The sequence below is a fragment of the Diabrotica undecimpunctata genome, chromosome 3 (assembly GCF_040954645.1).
Source record: "Diabrotica undecimpunctata isolate CICGRU chromosome 3, icDiaUnde3, whole genome shotgun sequence".
Taxonomy (NCBI): domain Eukaryota; kingdom Metazoa; phylum Arthropoda; class Insecta; order Coleoptera; family Chrysomelidae; genus Diabrotica; species Diabrotica undecimpunctata.
In genome coordinates, this window is record NC_092805.1 from 36,944,929 (window position 1) to 36,966,383 (window position 21,455).

Sequence of the window (21,455 nt, forward strand, 5' to 3'; positions counted from 1 at the left end):
ACACCAAGCCAAAAACAACAAAGCCAGTGGACCAGATCAAATATACAGCGAATGGCTAAAATTACTCTCAAATGACAATATAAAAGAACTCACTGTACTTTTCAATCAAATATATGATACCAGTGAAATTCCATCGGACTGGCTAAAATCGATCTTTATTCCTCTACCTAAGAAACCAAACGTTAAGAAATATAGCGATTGTAGACTCATTAGTTTATTGAGCCATGCCGTTAAAATACTGTTGCATATTCTTCTAAACCGAATTAACAACAAGTGCGAAGAAATAATTAGTCAAGAGCAGTTCGGGTTCCGGAGATGCCTTGGAACTAGAGAAGCACTATTTTCTATGCAAACACTCCTACAACGATGTTGGGAGGTAAGAAAACCCGTATATATGTGCTTCATTGATTTTGAAAAGGCATTTGATTGCGTTCAGCATACCAGACTAATTACCGCCTTGCAGAGCATCCAACTAGATGAGAAAGACATCAAACTTATTGCCAAACTTTACTGGAACCAAATAGCCATTATTAATACCAACAACAGAGAATCAAAGCCAATCAGTATTGAACGAGGCGTAAGACAAGGCTGTATACTATCTCCCACCCTCTTTAACGTGTATTCTGAGAATCTATTTAGGGAAGCTTTAAAAGATCAAAAAGGAATTATCATAGGAGGAGAAATAATTAACAATATACGGTACGCCGACGATACTGTGATTCTAGCTGAAAACATCGACGATCTGCAGGAGCTAATCAATAGAGTTGACATGGAATGCACAAATTGGCGACTGTCGATAAATATCGATAAAACTAAATACATGGTGACCAGTAAAGTGGATATCGGCGCAACCCAACTGATATTAAACCAACAACCGCTGCAGAGAGTTCAGAGATTCAAATACCTTGGATGTTGGATTACCCAAAATCTAGATCCATCCTTCGAAATTCGATGTAGAATTGAACAGGCAAGAAACTCATTTCAAAAATTCAAGCCTCTATTATCCAATAACTCATTAAATTTGGAAATCCGTGAAAAGTTTACAAGATGTTACGTGTGGTCTGTACTTTTGTATGGATGTGAAACTTGGACTTTAAACGCCGATATCATGAATAAAATCGAAGCGTTTGAGATGTGGTTGTATCGAAGGATACTAAAAATTCCATGGACTAGCAGAACTAGAAACGAAGAAGTTCTTCGAAGAATGGGACATCAACGAACTCTATTAAATATTATTAAGAGCCGTAAACTAGAATATCTTGGACATATAATCAGAGGACCAAGATATGAGTTCCTTCTCAACGGTAAAATCGAAGGAAAGAAATGGATAGGACGGAAGAAACTCTCTTAGTTGAGGAATTTGCGGCAGTGGACAGGTTTGACAGCGGACCAATTGCTATACGTATCGCAAGACCGAGATCAGTATAAAAATATTATAAGCATGGTAGTCGCCGACTATTTATGTTCCTCATTTAGGTAGTTTTGTTTTTTTCTTTTGTGTATTCTCTTTTCTTCTTTTCTCTTAGTCTGGTTTCTGCTCTTTAAAGTAGTATACTTTTGATGCAACTAGTAAAGAGTTTAATTTTTGTTGTTTCTGATATTTAGTTTGTCAGATTTTATTTAAATCGTTGAATACATGTTGAGCCTTTATTATTTTAGTCTGTATATCCTTTTTTACACCCCTTCCTTTCTATAACTGATCTCAAATATGTGGACTTGTCTACCTCTTCCAGTTCCCTACCGTTTATCATTATTTCATGATTTGGGTGGTTATTATTTTACAAACTTTTAAAAATAATATCCACCCACTAGGATATAACAGCCTACAAATTCGTGACAAAGTAGAAAGATAACATTACATTTGCCGACAGAGAGTACGCAATTATGGTAGAAAACATGGAAGACCTAAATTGTCCAATTGTCCCCAATTGGGCTAACCATAAATATCAATAAAACTAAGTAATGGTGATCCTAAAAACTCCAATTAAAAACGTACAACTGACGCTGAAAGAGAAACAGCTAATTAGGATCGATAAGTAAAAATATCTAGGAGCAATCATAAGCTCCTAATTAGACCCAGATGAGAAGATAATAGTCAGAATAGAAATAACCGGAAAAGGATTTGTAAAATATTCCATGTTCACAAATAAAAAAAATAAGTTTTGGACATTAGATTGCAGTTCGGAAAATGCTATATTTTGCCGCAGCTGATATATGGAGTAGAAACTTGGACGGTGAAATTCCAATCCATTAAAAAATTAGAGGTATTTGAAATGTGGTTCTACAGACGTATTTTCAAAATTTCCTTGGACGGCTAATATGACAAATGAATTAAGGAAAGAATTGGGAATATTACAAATGAAGTATTAAGACGCATTAAACACAACAGAGATTTTTAAAGACAGTTAAAATAAGAAAAATATCATATCTGTGGCACATACTTCGCAATGATAAATACTTTTTTTTACACGGAATCATCCAAGAAAGAATATATAAACGAAAAGGCGTGGGAAGAAAAGGAAATCTTGGTTAAGTAATATGGAGATTGGACTAACTCCAGTGTAGAACACATATTTCAAATTGCAAAAGATAGGGAAGCGTTTAAAGAAGTAATCGATAACCTTCCTTAGAAGACGACACGAGAAGAAGATTCGGGCTAAACAGTGACGTCGATGGTCACCTCATTAAAATATGAAAAAAACCAAAATATAGCAAGAAAGTACTAACACTAATCTAGTATAAATTACTATTTTTACAATATTCAGGCATTAATCCGAAACCTAAACCGTTTGAACAGAAAATAGAAGAGCAATTAACTTATTTGAGATATGCTAGATAATGGAAAACAAAGAAGTAATAATACTCTGTTAAGCAGATGACGTAATCTTGATAGCCCAAGTTGAAGACAGTCTGCAAAGACTAGTCCACAGATTTAACATAGGAGCAAAAGTATTTAATATGACAATCTCAACTCAGAAAACTAAAACAATAGTAGTCAGCAAAGAACCAACCAGATGTAAAATAGAAATCAATGGCATCAGTATTAAACAAATAATGGAAATAAAATACTGTGGAATTACACTGTGTAGCTATGGAGACCTAGACAAAGAAGTGAGAGATCAAGTACAAGACGCAAATAGACTGGCAGGATGCCTTAGAAACACTATATGGCGAAACCGACATAATAAAACTGAGTAAACTGATAAATCACCAATCGGTAGAAGAAGTATCGGTTTTCACCCAATATCACAAAATATTGAGTGAAAACCTTCCATAAAAGTGTTCATCCGCCGATGAACAAGCAGAGTTGCTTATAAAGAAGAAGAATAAGAAGAGATAGGTTAGATTAGTTAGATCTGTTAGAGAAAAATGCTTCGAATATAGCGGGGAGTTAAAAAGACAAATACATTACTCATTTAGTAGGTGAACAAGACACGATGTCTCTATTCGTATTTACAAGGATATTAATATCCATAATCGCTACATACCTGCTACAATGCATAGAAAAGCTGTAATAATGGGCATTTTAGGAAATTAAAAAAAGAAAACAATTGAAAATTAACATACATATACTAAAAAACATCGAACAAATTCGTCGTCTTGAGTAACTTTACAGTTTCATTGTCAGAATGTGAAGGAATTATGAATAGGACGTAATAGGAATAATAGAAGGACGTCGCAAAAACCAATGGCTGTATCTGACTTACCAGAAAAAATAATTTAAAAAAAGAGTAGAAGTTTAGTCTGTATTTTGTATATGAGTTTCAAAGTGAAAATCGAAACATCATATATACCGTATTTTTAATTAAACTTGTCATTTATTTTAATTTTTAATTTTAATTAGAGGCCTACACGAAGTAGAAAACGTCAAATATTCCAGAATCCCGAGACACCTATAGAAGAATACGAAATGAAACAAAGCAGTTGGTAAGAAGAACAAAAGAGGAATACAATATCATACTAGAAAACGAATGGGAAAGATACCCGACGAAACTGTTTAAAGGAAAGGAAAATAATAATCAAAACAATAACGTACCTGAATTAAGACACGAAATAGAAATCAGTTTTCAGAAAGTAGAGATAGCCATAAATTCACTCAAAAATAGAAAGTCACCAAGACCAGACGAAATAACCAACGAACTTTTAAAACACTGCAAGATACCAGACGCATGGAGAAACAGCATAATGATACCAATGTTCAAGAAAGGGGATAAGGAAGACCCCAACAATTATAGAGGTATAAATCTACTGAACACCGCACTTAAGCTTACCACAAAAGTCCTAACCAACAAAATCAATAATCTAACAACTTTCGACAGAGATGAAAATACTTCGACGAATTTCAGGGAAAAGTTGGATAGGGAGAGAAGCGAAAACATATGAAGAGTATGCAATATAGAAGACATAAATGGATGGGTGACAAAACGGAAACAGGAGTGGAACGAACACATTAGTAGAATGGCAGAGGATTGGATAGTGCGAATAGCACGAGATAAGTCACCAAATGGACGAAGAAGTATTGGCAGACCAAGAAAAAGATGGTGCGATAATTTAAACAATTTAGGAGGCTAATATTGAAGAAGAAACAGGCTTTAAAGCCTACATGCAAGAAGGAAAAAGATTTATTTTAATTAGATATAGTACATAATATAAAAAGATATAGAAATAAATAAAAAATATTTCAAAATGTATTGCTTACCAAAATGACAAATACTACCAACAATAGTACAAATGTTTTCATTTTAATACTGTGTGGCATATCAGTTTCACTTTCAATTTTATATCAGATATATCCATTCCTCTACAAGCATAATTACATTATTATAATCCCCAAAATTTTGCCAATAAATTGGCGGATTTGCTTAAGTAACCAAATTTAGATATTCATTCAACGTTTTTGTTCGTTTTAAGTGGATTATAATTTTAAAATTACTTGTAATTCACCAGTATTTCATGATATATTAAAATAAATAGTTGATTCAATTATGTATAATTTTTATTTATATCCATAAATAAAAGCGTTTTCGTAATTACTGTTGAAGGTTTCTATTTTATTAAATATATTTGCACTGATATACAAGTACGTATTTTAATGATGTGGATATTGCATGTGTAGTTATTTTGTTGTAGGTCACAGTAAGTTAGACGATTATTCGTTATTTTATATAAAATTTTTCATATTCTGTTTGTAGATATATTATTTCTTATCTTCGGTTATCTTTGAATCTTGTCTTCCTGTAACAAAGATTGCTAATTCATCTTTTGGGGTGCTTTGTAAATAATGGCTGTCACTTTCTTTCTTTACTTTTAATTTACAATTTATTTTTACCTATTCTTGCCTTTTGAATTTACAGTCAGATACCAGAAGTAGCGTTGGGATCTAGATTTCACCTGTTTGTTATCTTTGTATCTGTTGTAAGATGTTTATATTACACATACTGTGATTCAATTTATTGATCATATTTCTTAATGCATATGTTGTAATAGCTTCTCGTTCCTGTTTTATTACTCTCTGAAGTCGATAAATATTTTGAAATGACCTTTTAAGATAGACCTTGATATAGGTCATCATTATCACTGGCTCGACAACTCTTTTTGAGTCTTTACCTATTTCAGGATTCTTCTCCACTCTAATCTGTTTAGTGCTTTTTTTTCTTCTTCTTCTGCCAATACTTCCATTTGGTGACTAATCTTTTAACAGGCTTTTTCCTAATATTCGTCGAAGTATTCTCATCTCTGTTGTTTCTAGTAGTAGACTCGTTTTAGATATGTCAGGTATTGTCTCCGCCGTGTATGTTAATATAGGTTTAATTGCTGCTTTATACACAGACTCTTGTTTTTGTATTATGTCTTAGGTGTTTGTTCTTCCAGATTGTGTCATTAAGAAATCCCGCCGTTTCGCTTGATTTGTTGTCGTACTTCTTCTTCAACATCTCCGTAACTAGTTATATCTATACCCAGATATCTAAGCCTTGCTTCCTGCTTTCTTATTTTCCCATCAATTTCGATTTTACATCGTAGTGGGTATTTAGATGTTGTCATACATTTGGTATTTTCTGCTGATATCAGATTGTATTTCTTGGCTATTGTATTAAAGATGTGGGTTAATCTTTGGAGCTCATCTTCTGTCTCGGCGATTAATTCGACGTCATCTGCATAACATAATATTTGGATTTCTTTGTTCCCCATTCTGTAACCATGACCTTTACGTACTGCTTGTATTATTTCGTCCATTATTATATTAAAGAGAAGTTGGCTTAACGAGTCACCCTGTCTGAATCCGCTTTGTACTGCTATAAACTGTGTTAGTTTTCCATTTATCATTGCCTGTATTCGATTATGGAAGTAGATGTTTTCGATGGTTTGTATAATATTGATTGCTATGTTTCTTTCATACAGTAGGTTTAAGACGTCTTCGACTTGGATGCGATAGAAAGCCTTTGTCAGGTATATAAAATATAGATATGTACAGATTTATTGTACTCGATGGCCATTTCGGTGATTTGTCTTAGTACAAATACCTCGTCTACGCAGGATTTTCTGGATCTAAATCCTTGTTATTCACCTGATAGTTTTGTTGTTAGTTTATTGATTTTATTGGATAGGATTTTTGTGGTAAGCGTAAGTGCAGTGTTCAGTAGATTTATACCTATATAATTGTTGGGGTCATCTTTATCTCCTTCCTTAACCATTGGTATCATTATACTGTTTCTCCACGCGTCTGGTATTTTGCAGTGCAATGTTAGTTTTTGTATAAATTTTATCATCTCTAGGGTTATACTTTCTTCTCCGTATTTTAGAAGCTATTTGGTTATTCCGTCTGGTCCTGGTGACTTTCTATTTTTGAGTGAATTTATGGCTATCCCTACTTTCTGAAAACTGATTTCTATTTCGTGTCTTAATTCAGGTACGTTATTGTGTTGATTATTATTTTCCTTTTCTTTAAACAGTTCCGTCAGATATCTTTCCCATTTGTTTGCTGGTATTATTGTATTGCTTCAATTCTGCAGTTTCTTTCCGTTGGTGTCTTATGAATCTCCATATTTGTTTTTGTGTACCGTAGAAGTCACTTTCCATCCTTTTTGTAAACTGTTCCCAGTGTTCATTCTTTGTTCTTCTTACCAACTGCTTTGTTTTATTTTGTATTATTCTATACGTGTCTCGGGATTCTGGAGTATTTGATGTTTTGTACTTCGTGTAGGCCTCTCGTTTCTCTTTACGTTTCTCTTTTATTTCTTTTCTGAACCATGGTGTATTGTTGTTGTTTATTTTGTTCAGTATGACTTTGCGTTTTCCTAGAGCTTCTTTTGCTGCTTCCTCAATGTTGTTTTTAATTTTCTCCCAGCTCGCGTTTATATCTTCGATGTCGTCTATTTGTTTCAGCTGTATTTTCTGTGCTAGCCTCCTTTGGTACATATTTCTTGTAGAGTCGTTCCACAGTAATTCTACATTGAATTTTTCCTCGATGATTTTCTGTAGAAAATGTTTTAGTGTTATTTTTATTCTTATTTTTGCTAGTACTAGTTTGTGTTCACTCCCTGCGTCTCCTGAGTTTAAAGTTCGTATATCTAGAGTCTGCTTTGAGTGGATTTTTCTATTAGCGACTATAAAATCAATCATAAATTTGTGCCCCCTGGACTTTTCAAATGTATATTTATACTGGAACTTATGATCGAAAAATGTATTATTGATTCTCAGTTCATTAAAAGTACAGATATTAGCCATGAGTTCTCCATGTGCAATGACATGGTTTTCATTAAATCTTTGTTTTACTCCTGGAACTATTTTATTTCCGATTCGTTCTTCATGTTTTTTTCTCCATTTTTTAATTTTTATTTTAAAATTCCTTTTTGTTCTATGTTTCTTAGCTTCGGTCTTTCTCTTGTTCTTTTTCTGTATGTTAAGTTCTTTAATATTAAATATCCAGATAAATATGCCCATTTTGTCAAAAAGTGACTATCTGGCTCTTTTAAGCGTCAAACACATTAAAGCTCTTTCGCCAGCGAATATGGCAAAGGACTACGAAGAGCCACCAAGAGAATGGTATCATTTATTCTTAAATAAGAGTGACTTTTTTCTTCTAGTATGTGCTCCTAATGCTAAATGGCATTCCATTTGACAATGCCATTTGGTAGCAGACGACGGAAGTACTGCACACGAAAAGACTACATCCACAAACTAAATTTAGAAGAATCATTTGTTTGGATTATTGTGCTGGTGTTTTGCCATATATTGCCTGTGCTGATGGTCGAAAACCCCTTCGTCGAGATGGAGATGGACTTTTAGGTAAACCTCACTTCCATTACGGGAGAAAAGTATTTAAATCAGAATGGTTACATTCGAGAGGAAAATTCTATGCAAGTGTGTGCAATGAAATTTTTACCCTAGCGAGCAGAGGCGTTAGCAATTTAGATAAATATACATCAGAGCATGAACTACACGTAAAATCAACCTGCAAGTGTGAAAGAGGTGAGGAAGATATTAGAAAAAAAGATGAAGAAAATTTTACGATACAAAAATCATACAAAGAGCAAATGTTTCAGAAACATAAAATAATTACTATGCTAATGAATTTAGGTTTAAATAAAAAGGCAGAACTGCAAAGAGAAACTATTTTAAAATTACTAGAACTATTATAATTTTTTAATAAAAAATACGTAACATCTAGGTATTTTATTTCATAATACAAAAACAAAAACACTTTTTGCATGCGATAATCCATGAAATTTTATTTAGAATCGTTCAGTCCAAGCTAGACTGTATCATGTCTAACCGAGAATTGCCCTTTTAATTTGTATTGAATTTTCGTCCAAGTTTGACTTAAGTGTCCACCATAGGACTCCACTGTTCAATATATACTTTCTGTTTTTCATGCTTTTTATATGTGTCCAGGATCCTATAAAATGATTTTAATCGTCGTAATAATTAGATGTGCGCGACGCGGATTTGCTTTATGGTTCAAAAGTCGAGAAGTATTCGAGTATAAGTAAAGGATTTTAATCGTCGGTCGTAACAACTGTATGCGCCAAGCGGATGCGCGTACGGTTCAAGCCGCGGAGGTCAAAGATCAAAGTGGAGCAAAGTGATTTACTTTCTACTGTTATTACAGGTCGCCTTCGCTGAAATTATATATTTTGGCGGTAGGTAGTCTCTATGACCATCCTGCGACTTTAAGCAAACAATTATACTTGGTTCCCAAATTATGTATTAAATAGTCACACAAATACCCTTGGGACTGTATTTGAGGAATCTATCTTTAAGCTTTTTATTAGCATCCCAAAGATGCTAATAGAAACGCGGTTTATAAGTGGCCGATAAGAAATCATCAAAAGAAATGAAGAGCCAATTAAAGACTTTAGTCCAATAAACGTGAGATTAAAACGGTCACCAAAATGATGATTGGACATTGTCGTTTAAGAAAACACCTCTTCAAAATAGATAAGGTGAATTTATTAGACAGAAAATGCGAAATTGAAGAAGAGACTGTCATCCACATCTTATGTTATTGTAATGTGCTGGGTGATATAAGGTAGGAATTCACTTCTTCTTATTGCGCCGTGTCCTTTTGAAGATTGGCGATCGAAATGGCAATTGTAGCTTTTCAAACTGCTGCACAAAAGATTTCTGTGGATGATCGGTCAAACCATCTTCTCAGGTCTTTCAGTTCACGAGTTCTGGCGTCTTCCAACTGATCTTTTGCCCTGTAAGTTACCTTCCAATATGATTTGGAGTAATTCATATCTTTTACCTCTCAACACATGACCCAAGTATTGTATTTTTCTCTCTTTGTCTGTATATATACATTTCAAAGGCATCTATTCTTTTTTCTGTTTCAGAATACATTGTTTAACTTTTACAGCCATACAGCAAAACAAAGAAAACGTAACATCTGATCATTCGAATTCTGAGCTCTAGACTAAGGTCTGATCTTGTAACAAATGTTTTCATGCTAATGAATGTTTTCCTCGATTGTTCGATTCTTGACAGGATTTCTTTCTTTGGCTTACACTGGCTGTTGATATTTGCTCCCAAATATTTTATGGAAGTTACCTGTTCTATTATTTGTCCCTTGGCGTACAAATGTACGTTTGTTGGTATCTTTGAAAATACTAGAATTTTAGTTTTGGAAACATTTAGATGTAAACCGAACATTTCGCTATGACGAACTACCGCATTTATTATATTTTGTAGTTCTTGTGCGTTGTGTGCTACTAGGACGGTATCATCAGCGTACCTGACATTATATATGTTGGTTCTGTTAATCTTGATTCCACCTTGAACCTCGTTTAATGCTTTTCGAAATATAGATTCCGAATACAGATTAAATAATAGTGGGGATAAGAGGCAACCTTGTCGCACTCCTCGTCGGATTCGTATATCTTCGGATGTTGTGTGGTTTATTTCAATTGTTGCCGTTTGGTGCCAATATAGTTCTGAGATAATTCGCAAGTCTTGTTCGTCAATTCCAGTTGCTTTTAGAATTTCGATCATCTTTTGATGGTTCACGCAGTCAAATGTTTTTCGATAATCAATAAAACATGCATAGACATCTACATTCATGTCTCTGCATCGTTGTGTTAACACGTTTAAGGCAAAAAGAGCTTATCGTGTTACCAATCAATTTCGAAATCTGAATTGACTGTCACTCATCTGAAACTCACACTTCTTGTAAATTCGTGTATGAATAATTTTGAGAAAAGTTTTGAGGACATGAGACATCATGCTTAATATTCGATACTCATCGCATTTTGGTAATGTTACGAATGCTGATTTTCGTCAGTGCTGTTATTAAGCCAAGGCTTTTACTTTCGTTGTCTGCAATTAATTTAAGTATTTCGACATTGATATTGTCTGGACCGGTGGCTTTTCCGTTCTTCTGAGCTTTTACTGTATAAATAACTTCTTCTTTTGTTATTTTTGGACCTTTTTCATTTATTCGATCATCCCTTGTTCCCCACCATCCGTGGATGGTGGGGAACAAGGTCTATCATCGTCAGAAAGGGTCTGAATGTATTCTTTCCATCTCTCTGGGAATTCACTGGTCATCTGGGATTTGAACCAGAAGAGATTTTTAAACTACCAATAAGAAAACTATTATAGCTACAGGACTTATTGAAGTTTATTGGACAAAAATAGGGTTTGGTACAAAGGTCTTATAATTAGGTGGCAGAAATTAAAGTGTCTTGCCTAAACTAAGAATAAGAAGAAGGTGTACTTGTTTTTCTCCAGACTGCAACTACCTGTCCATTTATCTTCCTAAGGAGCTAAACGTCCGCTGCGTATTTATACATTGTTTTGATAAGCTTCTTAGCTTTTTTGCTCTGGTGAGCGTAAAAAATTACATGTGAATAAACCAATGTCATTAAGCTTGTTTTGTTTGCCTGGTCGTTAGCGTTCCATGTGGAGTTGTCTATCTTCCATTGAATGTGTTCCCAGGTGATGGATAGGAAAACACCCTAACCGCTCCTAGAAAGGCAGAAAGGAGAAAAATAAAATACCTCCTGCCATCCAAAATTGCCTAAGGTATGGTAACCCTGACAGAACAGTCCCTGGCCCTTTAGATTGGGGGTTGGCAGTGGGTTCTCGCTCCCGTAAAACTTTATTGATACGAAAACTTCAGAAAAAAAAATACTACATAATATCTTATTAGAGATAAAAATTATTACCTTGTTATAGTGCATTATTGTTCCATAGTTTGGTCTATATCCGTGTGTAAATACTTTAGTTCTTTCATTTGTTGGCTGCCTCGAAAAAACATCAAGTTTACCCTAAAGCCAAAGTTATATCATATGTTAATATCAACAATAAATAAAGTGAGGATTTAAGAAAATCTTTAAAAATAATTAAAATAAAGGAGTTTTTAGAATATCTAGATTGTGCTTTGTTAGTTTTGACGCATATGCCCAGTAGAAATAAAAAAAAATTAAGGCCAGAATTACAGAAAGCAGCCAAAAATATTGAGTGCTAAGAATGTTATTTAAGTTTAAGCGTGTATCAAGAAAACAAAAATAAGAATAGGTGATAGGTTAGGGCATATAGAAAGAATGGGAAAGAAAGGAATGTCACAATTTTTAAAGAAGAAAGTCAACACAGGTGACAACGGTGAAAAAAAAAAAAGATTTAACAATTATAAAGGTAGAAAATTGGAATACAATAAAACAATGGGAAGAAATAAAAACATATAGAGAAGAGCTCTTAATAGAATAACCTACAACAATAGAAAACAATAATTTGTAATTGTAAGGTTGTATGCTCGACAAATAGTAGAATTTTTGTTTTTTTGTTATCGACTGTATATTATTTAAAATAATCTTAAATTATTAGGTTTTTTCGGTTAGGATTTACAACACTTCTAGGAACAGAAATTTGTGACCGTAAAAATCATTGGTCAAAATGATCATCAAATGGTCATTGATCAAATGAAGCCTACGGAAAGATGCTTACCCGACGAACTAGAACAACTGTAGAGAATTACCAGACAAAGAGAACAGAACAAAAAGGATACACGAAAGAAAAAAACGCGACCACTTAAATAAGGACCTTAAATATATAGAAAACCTCAACAGAGAGAAAGAATTAAGAGCATTCTATAAGAAAGTTAACATCAACAGAAAAGAATTCAAGGCAACCCCAAGACAATGCAGAAGTCAGAATGGCGAACTATTAACAACAAGTAAAGATGTATTGAATAGATGAGTGGAATATTTTAACCAGGCACTTAATATAGAGGAAGAAGAAGAAAACCTGGAAGACGAATGAGATGAGGTATGGGAAACAGACAGGAGCGAAGAGAAATCACCAACAACAGTTTTTGAAGTTAAAGCAGTTAAAAAACTAGCCAGAAACGAATCATCTGGAATAGATAATCTCCCAGCTGAACTATATAAAAAAGGTGGCCACGATCCCATAATGGCATTACAGCAGCTTATAAAAAATATGGACACAGAAATCCCTCCCCAATGATTGAAATATTGGAATACTTTGCACCATACACAAAAAATGAGATATCTTTGAATGCTCTAACCACAGAGGAATTAGGCTTCTAAATGCAGTGTATAAAATATTATCCACAGTACTATGTCACCGTATGGCACCATATGCAGAACGGATAGTAGGAAAATAGCAGGCTGGTTCCAGAGGTGGTAAATCGTAAATCAACAATTCATCAGATTCCAACCCTGAAACAAATTTTAGAAAAAACACGTGAATATAGCATTGATACTCATCACATATTTATAGACTACAAAGCAGCCTACGACTCTGTGAATAGAAGAGAAATGTTCAAAACAATGAAACAGCTAGGAATACCAAACTAACTCTTGCAAAAGTTGAATGTAGAGTACGAATTCAGGGAAACTGTCAGAACCGTTTAAAACAAATCATGGGCTGCGCCAAGGAGACCCTCTCTCCTGTATACTGTTCAATCTGGCTCTGGAAAAAGTAATACGTAAATCACATATCACAACTATTTGTTTAATATATAACTAATCAGTACAAATCCTTGCCTATGCTGATCATATCAATGTTATTGGGAGAACGGAAAACGCTGCACGAGAGGCGTATGTAGCATTAAAAGTATCAGCTACAAAATTAGGTTTAATAATAAACACCAACAAAACGAAGTATATGAAAATAAGCACGCAACCACTTGTTATAGAAAAAACGACATCATCGAAGCAGTAAACGAATTTGTATACTTGAGAGCGCTCCTTAATACTGAAAATAATACTACCGCAGAGATAAACCGCAGACTTTGAACGGCCACCAGATGCTATTTTGGGCTTAATTTTCTCTTTACATCCACAGTTATGTCCAAAAATACAAAAATAGAACTCTATAAAACAATAATACGCCCAGTCCTAACATATGGTTCAGAGAGCTGGACTCCTACAAAAAGTAATGAAAACATGTTAAAAGGATGTTTCAATAATGTAATGCGGATGAAACAAATTGACCCAGCTAGAAAAACGCTCTTTCATAGACCCATTTTCCAGAGAAGAAGAGGAAGACCCAGAACAAGGTTCCTTGATTACTTCGATAAAGACATGAGAAATATGGGAATACGTGCTTGGCAGAGGAAAGCGATGGACAGGGACGACTGGAGAGAAATTCTTGAGGAAGCTAGGACCCACGCAGGGCTGTAAAGCCAGAATGATGATGATAATTACAACAATTCTATTTTCTTGTTAACTTAATATTTCGCTAACTGATTGTTGGCTTTATGAGAAGCCAAAAAACCAAAATATTAAAAACTGTTCTGATGTATTAGATTAATTTGAATTCTCGTTACTCTTTGATTCGAAACCCAGATTTTCTTATGAATATTTTATGAACTAATATCGTTGATTTAATAAGATTATTTAATATTGCGAAATTAGAGTCCTCTATTATTGCAATTTTTGTGGGGGCTGTGTTTACTGATTGAACATTTAATCTTTTTCTGTGTGAGGATTAAAATCTTCCATAAGAAGTGAGTGCCATTTATTGTTCAGGCTAAGCTATAAGAAATGTTTCAAGTTATAACATCGAGATGTTGCATAATTTTCCTCTAACCTCATGTAATAATTTCTTTCATTTACTGGATTAAATTTCATGACAGAACCTAACATACTATTTCGTATAACAATGCAAGAGGTTGAATTGTTGACAAGAATAAGAGACACTTTAATATCACACATTTTAAAATCAGACTGCGTCCGGCTTTGATACTGAGCAGCTCAGATAGTTTTATATCGGTTCTGACAAATTTAATATAATTTCAAGTAGTTAAAAATTTACTTTAATTTTTATACTATTTACAACGTAAAGTTATAGGTAACAGTGCACTGAGAATCCTACAAACCTGTGAGTACAAAACTACATTATTATTAACCTTCAAAATCAGAAAAGTTTAAAAGGCAAATACCTTATGGATTTCCATTCAACTTATTGATTAAGCATAACAACTTTTTGCTGGTTCAAGTAATTAGGCTACAGGTTTAATTTTGTTAAGTGGCCAGATCCGACTTCAGATTTCCTGTTCCAATGTATGTAAATCTTCAGTGGGAAGCTAGATGAACTAGGTTTAGCTACTACTTCATAAAATGCACCCACTACATCACATATTATATCTTACTCCCATGAATTAAACAATTTTAAACATCCTTCAAAAGACCAAGGTATCATAATTTTAACAATACCAGGAATAAAAGTTTTCGAATATGCAAAAGTTGGATAAATAGTACAGACCAAAAATATTGTTTTGGCATTCAGAATTGCAAATAACCGCATTTGCATCTAACTCTCGTCTAAATCCGTAATCGATCAATTTCTTATCTACAAATATAAATATTGATGGTAACAAGATTTAAATAAGAAGACTAATAACCCCTGCCCAGCGATTAATCGCTGACGCAATATGACGTTTTTACGAGTAAGATTGCAAGACCCGGAATAGAGAAACGAGCTCAGCTTTAGAAGAAAAATGTTAAAAGTCCTTTAGAAAATGCATTGATTCCTAATTCATTTCTAATTTAATTCGACAACAGATCATATCGGCTATACATTTCCATAGTCGGACACCAAGATTCCGACTGTCGTTCCTTATCATCATCAAGTAGCTCAATTAATGAAATAAAAACTGACTATCACATAAAATATACATAACTTTAGCAAACATGATCAAACTACTGAGAAAATTAGTGCATATAAGTAGCTGGAAGTACAACCACAAAAGGAATATCAAGAATGTATGGAAACATTAATGGATCCGGAATCCAACACTATTCGTATTCACAAGTTAACAGCTTCTTTCTTCTTATTGTTCCATCTTCTATCGAAGGTTGGAAATCATCATGGCTATGCGGACCCTGTTGACTGCCACTCTAAATAGTTCTGCACTACTGCATTTGAACCATTCCCCCACGTTCTTAAGCTACGATATTATTCGTCTTCCATCATTTCGCTTTCCTTAAATTTTGCCTTGCATAATAAGCTGCAATAATGAGTATCTTTGCCCTTTCATAACATGGCCTAAGTACTCCAGTTTTCTTCTTCAAGTCAATAGCACAAATCTAAATCTTGAATTATTTAATAATATAATTATTTCTGCAGCAAAAATGCAGAGGGGAAACAAAACCGAGTAAAAGACAGCCAGTTCCTTGGTGAAATAACGGAATTGCACAAGAAATCACTTTGTCTTAATATGATTTCAACGTTTACAAAAAGCATAAAACTAACGATAACCTTTTAATCTTTAAAAAACCTCAGAGCTCAAAGCAGACAATTAATCAGAAAAGGCAAATGAGAAAGGTTGAAAAAGTACGTGTCTTCAATAAATTCTTCCACTCCCTTAGGCAACATATGGAACAAAGTCCGCAGAATAAAAGGGACAAAATACCTTAGAGGTATAAATACTTTATCCTATAATAATGAAATGCATTTAGGCAAGAAGATATTCCAGAAATACTAGCAGATAGATATATATATATATATATATATATATATATATATATATATATATATATATATATATATATATATATATATATATATATATATAAAACCCAGATCGGCAAAATTAGTGAAAACGAGTGGCAAGAATACTACGTAGAACTACTTACAGAAAACTGTCCCCAATTTCAGGAACAGAATATAGAACATGCAGGAAATGGGGCATACGACCAGATAGAAATAAGCCTGGCAGAAGTTAAGAGAGCAATCAAGACATTGAAGAACAAAAAAGCCAAAGGACCCGGAGGAATACCAAACGAACTAATTAAAAACGGAACGGAAAAGTTATTCCGCATGCTACATAGAATGTTCGAAAGAGGACTAAATGGAGAAGAAATACCTGCGGAATGGACACAAGCATACATCACATCCATACATAAGAAAGGAAACAGGAGAAAATGTGAAAACTATAGAGGAATTAGTATAATATCGTCGGTAGGTAGACTTTACGGGAAAATTATTAAAGAAAAACTAGAAACTGAAATAATAGGAAAAATTGGAGAAGACCAAGCAGGGTTCACAGTAGGAAAATCATGCCTAGATCATACGTACACATTAGAACAACTGATAGATAAGAAAATGGCAAAAGGTAGACCGGTCCATCTGGCCTTTGTTGATCTAAAGAAAGCATATGACTCAATACCTAGAGTCAAATTATGGGAAGCAATGAATGATCTCGGAATCCGACAAACACTAATAAAAGCAGTTAAAGCACTATACAAAGAAAACAAAGTAGCTATTAAATGTGGAAATAAAGCCTACAATCCATTTAAGACGACAAAAGGTCTTCTACAAGGCTGTGCTACATCCCCTACTCTGTTTAAAATATTCTTGGAAAGACACTCAAACCATGGAGGAGAAAGTGCGAAGGAATGGGCATACCAGTAAGAGACGAATAGCTATACACCTTAAGTTTTGCCGACGATCAAGTAGTCATCGCACAAAATGAAGAAGATCTCAGCTTTATGCTCAGAAAACTAGAAGAAGAATATAAAAACAACGGAATGGAAATAAACTTAGAGAAAACCGAATACCTAACAACAGAAACAAAGGATATGAGAAACCTAGAGATAGACGAGGGAAAACAAATAAATGGAACAGATAAATTCAAGTATTTAGGAACCATAATATCGAACCAGGGAACAACAGAAGAAGATATAAACAATAGACTGAGACAAACAAGAAACTGTATAAGACAACTAAACTCAGTGTTGTGGGATAAGAACATTACGATAAAGACAAAAAAGAGAATATATAATACCCTGACAAGAAGTATCCTGACATATGGGTCTGAAAACTGGACAATAAACAAGAGAAATAGAGGTAGAATAAGAGCAGTAGAAATGGAGTTCCTGAGGAGAAGCTGTAGACTTACAAAAAGAGGCAGAATTGAAAACGCAGAGATTAAGCGGAGAATGGGAGTGCAATCAGACATAATTGACTATATAGAGGAGAAGAGACTATCCTGGTACGGCCACGTCAGAAGAGCGGACAGAGGACGCTGGATAAATAAAATCACAGAATGGAGCCCGATTGGAAGAAGAAAGAGAGGAAGACCCCGAAGGTCATTCAGAGATGAAATCGACGAGGCTATGGAGAAAAGAACCCTGCGAGATGGAGACTGGAATGACAGGGAAAATTGGAGAAAACGGTTGAGTGAAGGAAGACAGTGAAAACTGTGGAAATCCTTAGTAGTAGTATATATATATATTATATATATATATATATATATATATATATATATTTAATATATATATATATATATATATATATATATATATATATATATATATATATATATATATATATATATATATATATATTTGAACCCAATTTCAGTGATTCCAATTATAGAATATCTTTTCTAGAACACAAAAAACTAATGGAGTCTTCAAATATACAAATCACCGAGAGCGACAATCTAATAAACAAATCTGTAAGTCTTCAGGAATTAGAATTTTGTTTAAGTGAAAAAAATTCGATGCTAGGACCTGATGATATTCACCCTCTTTTTTTGTGAAATCTTTCTCTGAATGCAACACTAACGTTATTTGACATTTTTAACAATATATTTATTCACCAAGTTAAGTAAACCGTAATTCCAATCAATAATAAATTAAAAGACGATATATAATCATAAAGACATAAAATATAATAAATCAAAAGATTTAGAAAAAATCCTTAATTATTCTCTTAAATAACATCTCGAAAACAATATCCTAATAAGCCTATGACAAAGTGGATTTTGAACGGGTAAATCCACAACAGACAATCTAATAACACTTGGGTCAGTTATACGTTATACATGAATCTTTTCTGCACAATAAACAACATATTGCCATATTTTTTTACATAAGAAAACCTTTTGACACAGTATGAAGACATCTTATATTAAAAACACTACAAGATTGGAATGTTCAAGGGCATATATTGTTCTTTAAAGAAAATTTTTTAACAACACGAAATTTTTGAGTTAGAATTATTCGATCTACATGAGAGACACTTCGAGATGACTACTTCAAAACGACACTCCACAAGAATCTACTCTAAGTCCAATCCTCTTTTTAATTGCAATAAATAGTATTTTAAGTTAAATAAAGCTACCTGTATTTACTAGCCTATATGCAGATGAATGCTTTGTAACTTAGGGGTAATGAAATAGATCATATTTTGATTTAAAAAAAGTGGAGGAGAATCGTTCAAAATGTCAGGCCATATTGGGGTGCAAATGCAGATTCTGACAACTTGGTGTGAAAATGTGGAAATGAAAATAATTAAAGACACAAAGCAAGACACAAAAAGAAAAAAGTGGAATGTAGGGAAACTAGAGTTATATATTATTCAGAAAGATTATTCTAAAGAGATGGAAGCAAATTTAAAAGTCTCAAACGCTAACAATATAGAAGAAACATGGAAAAAAATAAAAGTTCACATTTCAATTCAATTCAGAAAAATTAAAGCTATATAATTATACAAAATCCCAAAACAAGAAAAAATCAACAGTTAAGATTGATGTCAAAATATGGGAGAAACACTGTGAAGAGTTATTTAAAGCTAAAGAAGGCATTCACGAATGCACGGAAGTATACCTTAATGATAAAAACGAAATTGTGAGTCCGTCACATGAGGATTTTTTACGTGTGATAAGAAATCTGAAGCAAAAGATAGCAGCAGGCCCAGACAAAATCCCAAACGAGCTAATAAAACAAGGCGGAGAAGAATTGCAACCAAAAATATACAATCTAAAAATAAGAATTTGGAAAGAAGAAAGAATGCCCAAAAAATGGAAAACAAGGCGGATACCACACTATGTAACAACTATAGAGGAATAACATTGGTAAACAGCTACTACAAAATATTGACATCAATAATCAGACAAAAACTCTCAAAATACATTGAAACTAAAATAGGAGAATACCAGCAGGGATTTAGAGAGGGAAGGTCAACAATAGTCGCAATACATATAATCACACGGTCAATTGAGAAGTGTTACGAACATGATATCGACTTAAATTCTTTTCATAGATTTTAAGAAAGCATTTGGCAGTCTAGACTGCCTAGACTTTGCTAGACTTTGGTCAAGACCCGACCTAATACAAGACATGAAAAACCTAGATATCCCAAAGAAACTCAAAAAACTTACGAAAATGACAATGGAGGGATCGACGGCAGCAATAACAACAGACGACGGCATCTCGAAAAATATAGAAATAGCAACTGGAGTATGAAAGGGCGACTTTTTATGAACGTCACTATTTAACGTTGCTATAGAATAAACAATAAGATCTGCTAAAATAAAAGGTACAATTATAACATTGACGTCGCAAATTGTGGCGTACGCTGACAACATAGCACTGATTTGTAGAAACCTAAACAGTTTGAAGAAAGAATTTGCGAAGGTATGCAAGGAAGCATTCAAGAGGGGTTTGGCAATAAATCAAAATAAAACAAAATACCTAATATGCCCCAGAAAAAGTACAGTTAGTGTGACAAGTTTAAATATTAGGGAATATGAGTTTGAAAAGGTAGAACACTTTAAATATCTTGGAGTCCCCGTTAATGGAACTAATAAAAGAAGAATAGTAATAAATGAAAAAATTCTGACAGGAAACAGAACTTACGGGAAATACAACAACTTCCTCAAAGAAAAGAAGCCTTCTCAGAATACTAAACTGAAAATTTACAGAGCAGCAATTATACTAGTAATCACATATGGTGCTGAAGTTATGTACCTAACACATAAAGATGAAGAAAGATTGAGGATTTTAGAAGAGAAAATATAATTCGGAGAATAGCAGGCCGACTCAACTTAGGTAATAATAAATTTAGAAAAGTAATGAAATATAAAGTAAGAGAACTATTAAAAGACATCATCAGATTTATCAAAGTAGAGAGACTTAGATGGATGGGACATCTAGAAAGGAGAAATACAGAAACAGTTCCTAAAAAATCACTAAATGGAGACCAGTATAAGGAAAACCACGAGGAAGACCGAAGATGAGATGGGAGAATTAGATAATTGCGGATCTTAATAAGATGGGAGTTAGAGATTGGAAAATCATAAGTAAAAATAGGAAAGAATGGAGAAATATTGTAGAAGACGCCAAGTTACACAACCAATTGTAAAACCAAAATGTTATTGCGGATCGATTCCCGCGACAAATGAATCGGCATAGCCCTAAGAGGCGGCAATCAATCCGCTAGGAGTGTAGTTGTCATGATGATGATAATATGCAGATGACTTGGTGATTTATCTAATAACAAACAATGTAACTATAAGATCACATACAATAAAAACTGCATTACATACAATTGAAAGCTGGTCTCAAAATACGGGTTTTATATTCTCTGGTGAAAAGACACTTTATTTAATTTTTAGCAAAAAAAAATTTATCCTAATTTTTAAATAACATTAAACGGAGTTATCCTGAAATATATAGAATAAATCAATTTCTTAAGACTTT

General features: G+C 33.6%; 1 protein-coding gene across 1 annotated transcript in view; it reads right to left on the bottom strand.

The window, feature by feature from the left end:
* Window positions 1-21,455, bottom strand: part of LOC140435556 (uncharacterized) — a 31,220-nt gene that overhangs the window by 3,893 nt on the left and 5,872 nt on the right. The window contains exon 2 of the mRNA XM_072524305.1: window positions 11,667-11,768. Within this exon, the coding sequence (XP_072380406.1) occupies window positions 11,667-11,768 (102 nt within the window). The remainder of the gene's footprint in view (window positions 1-11,666; window positions 11,769-21,455) is intronic.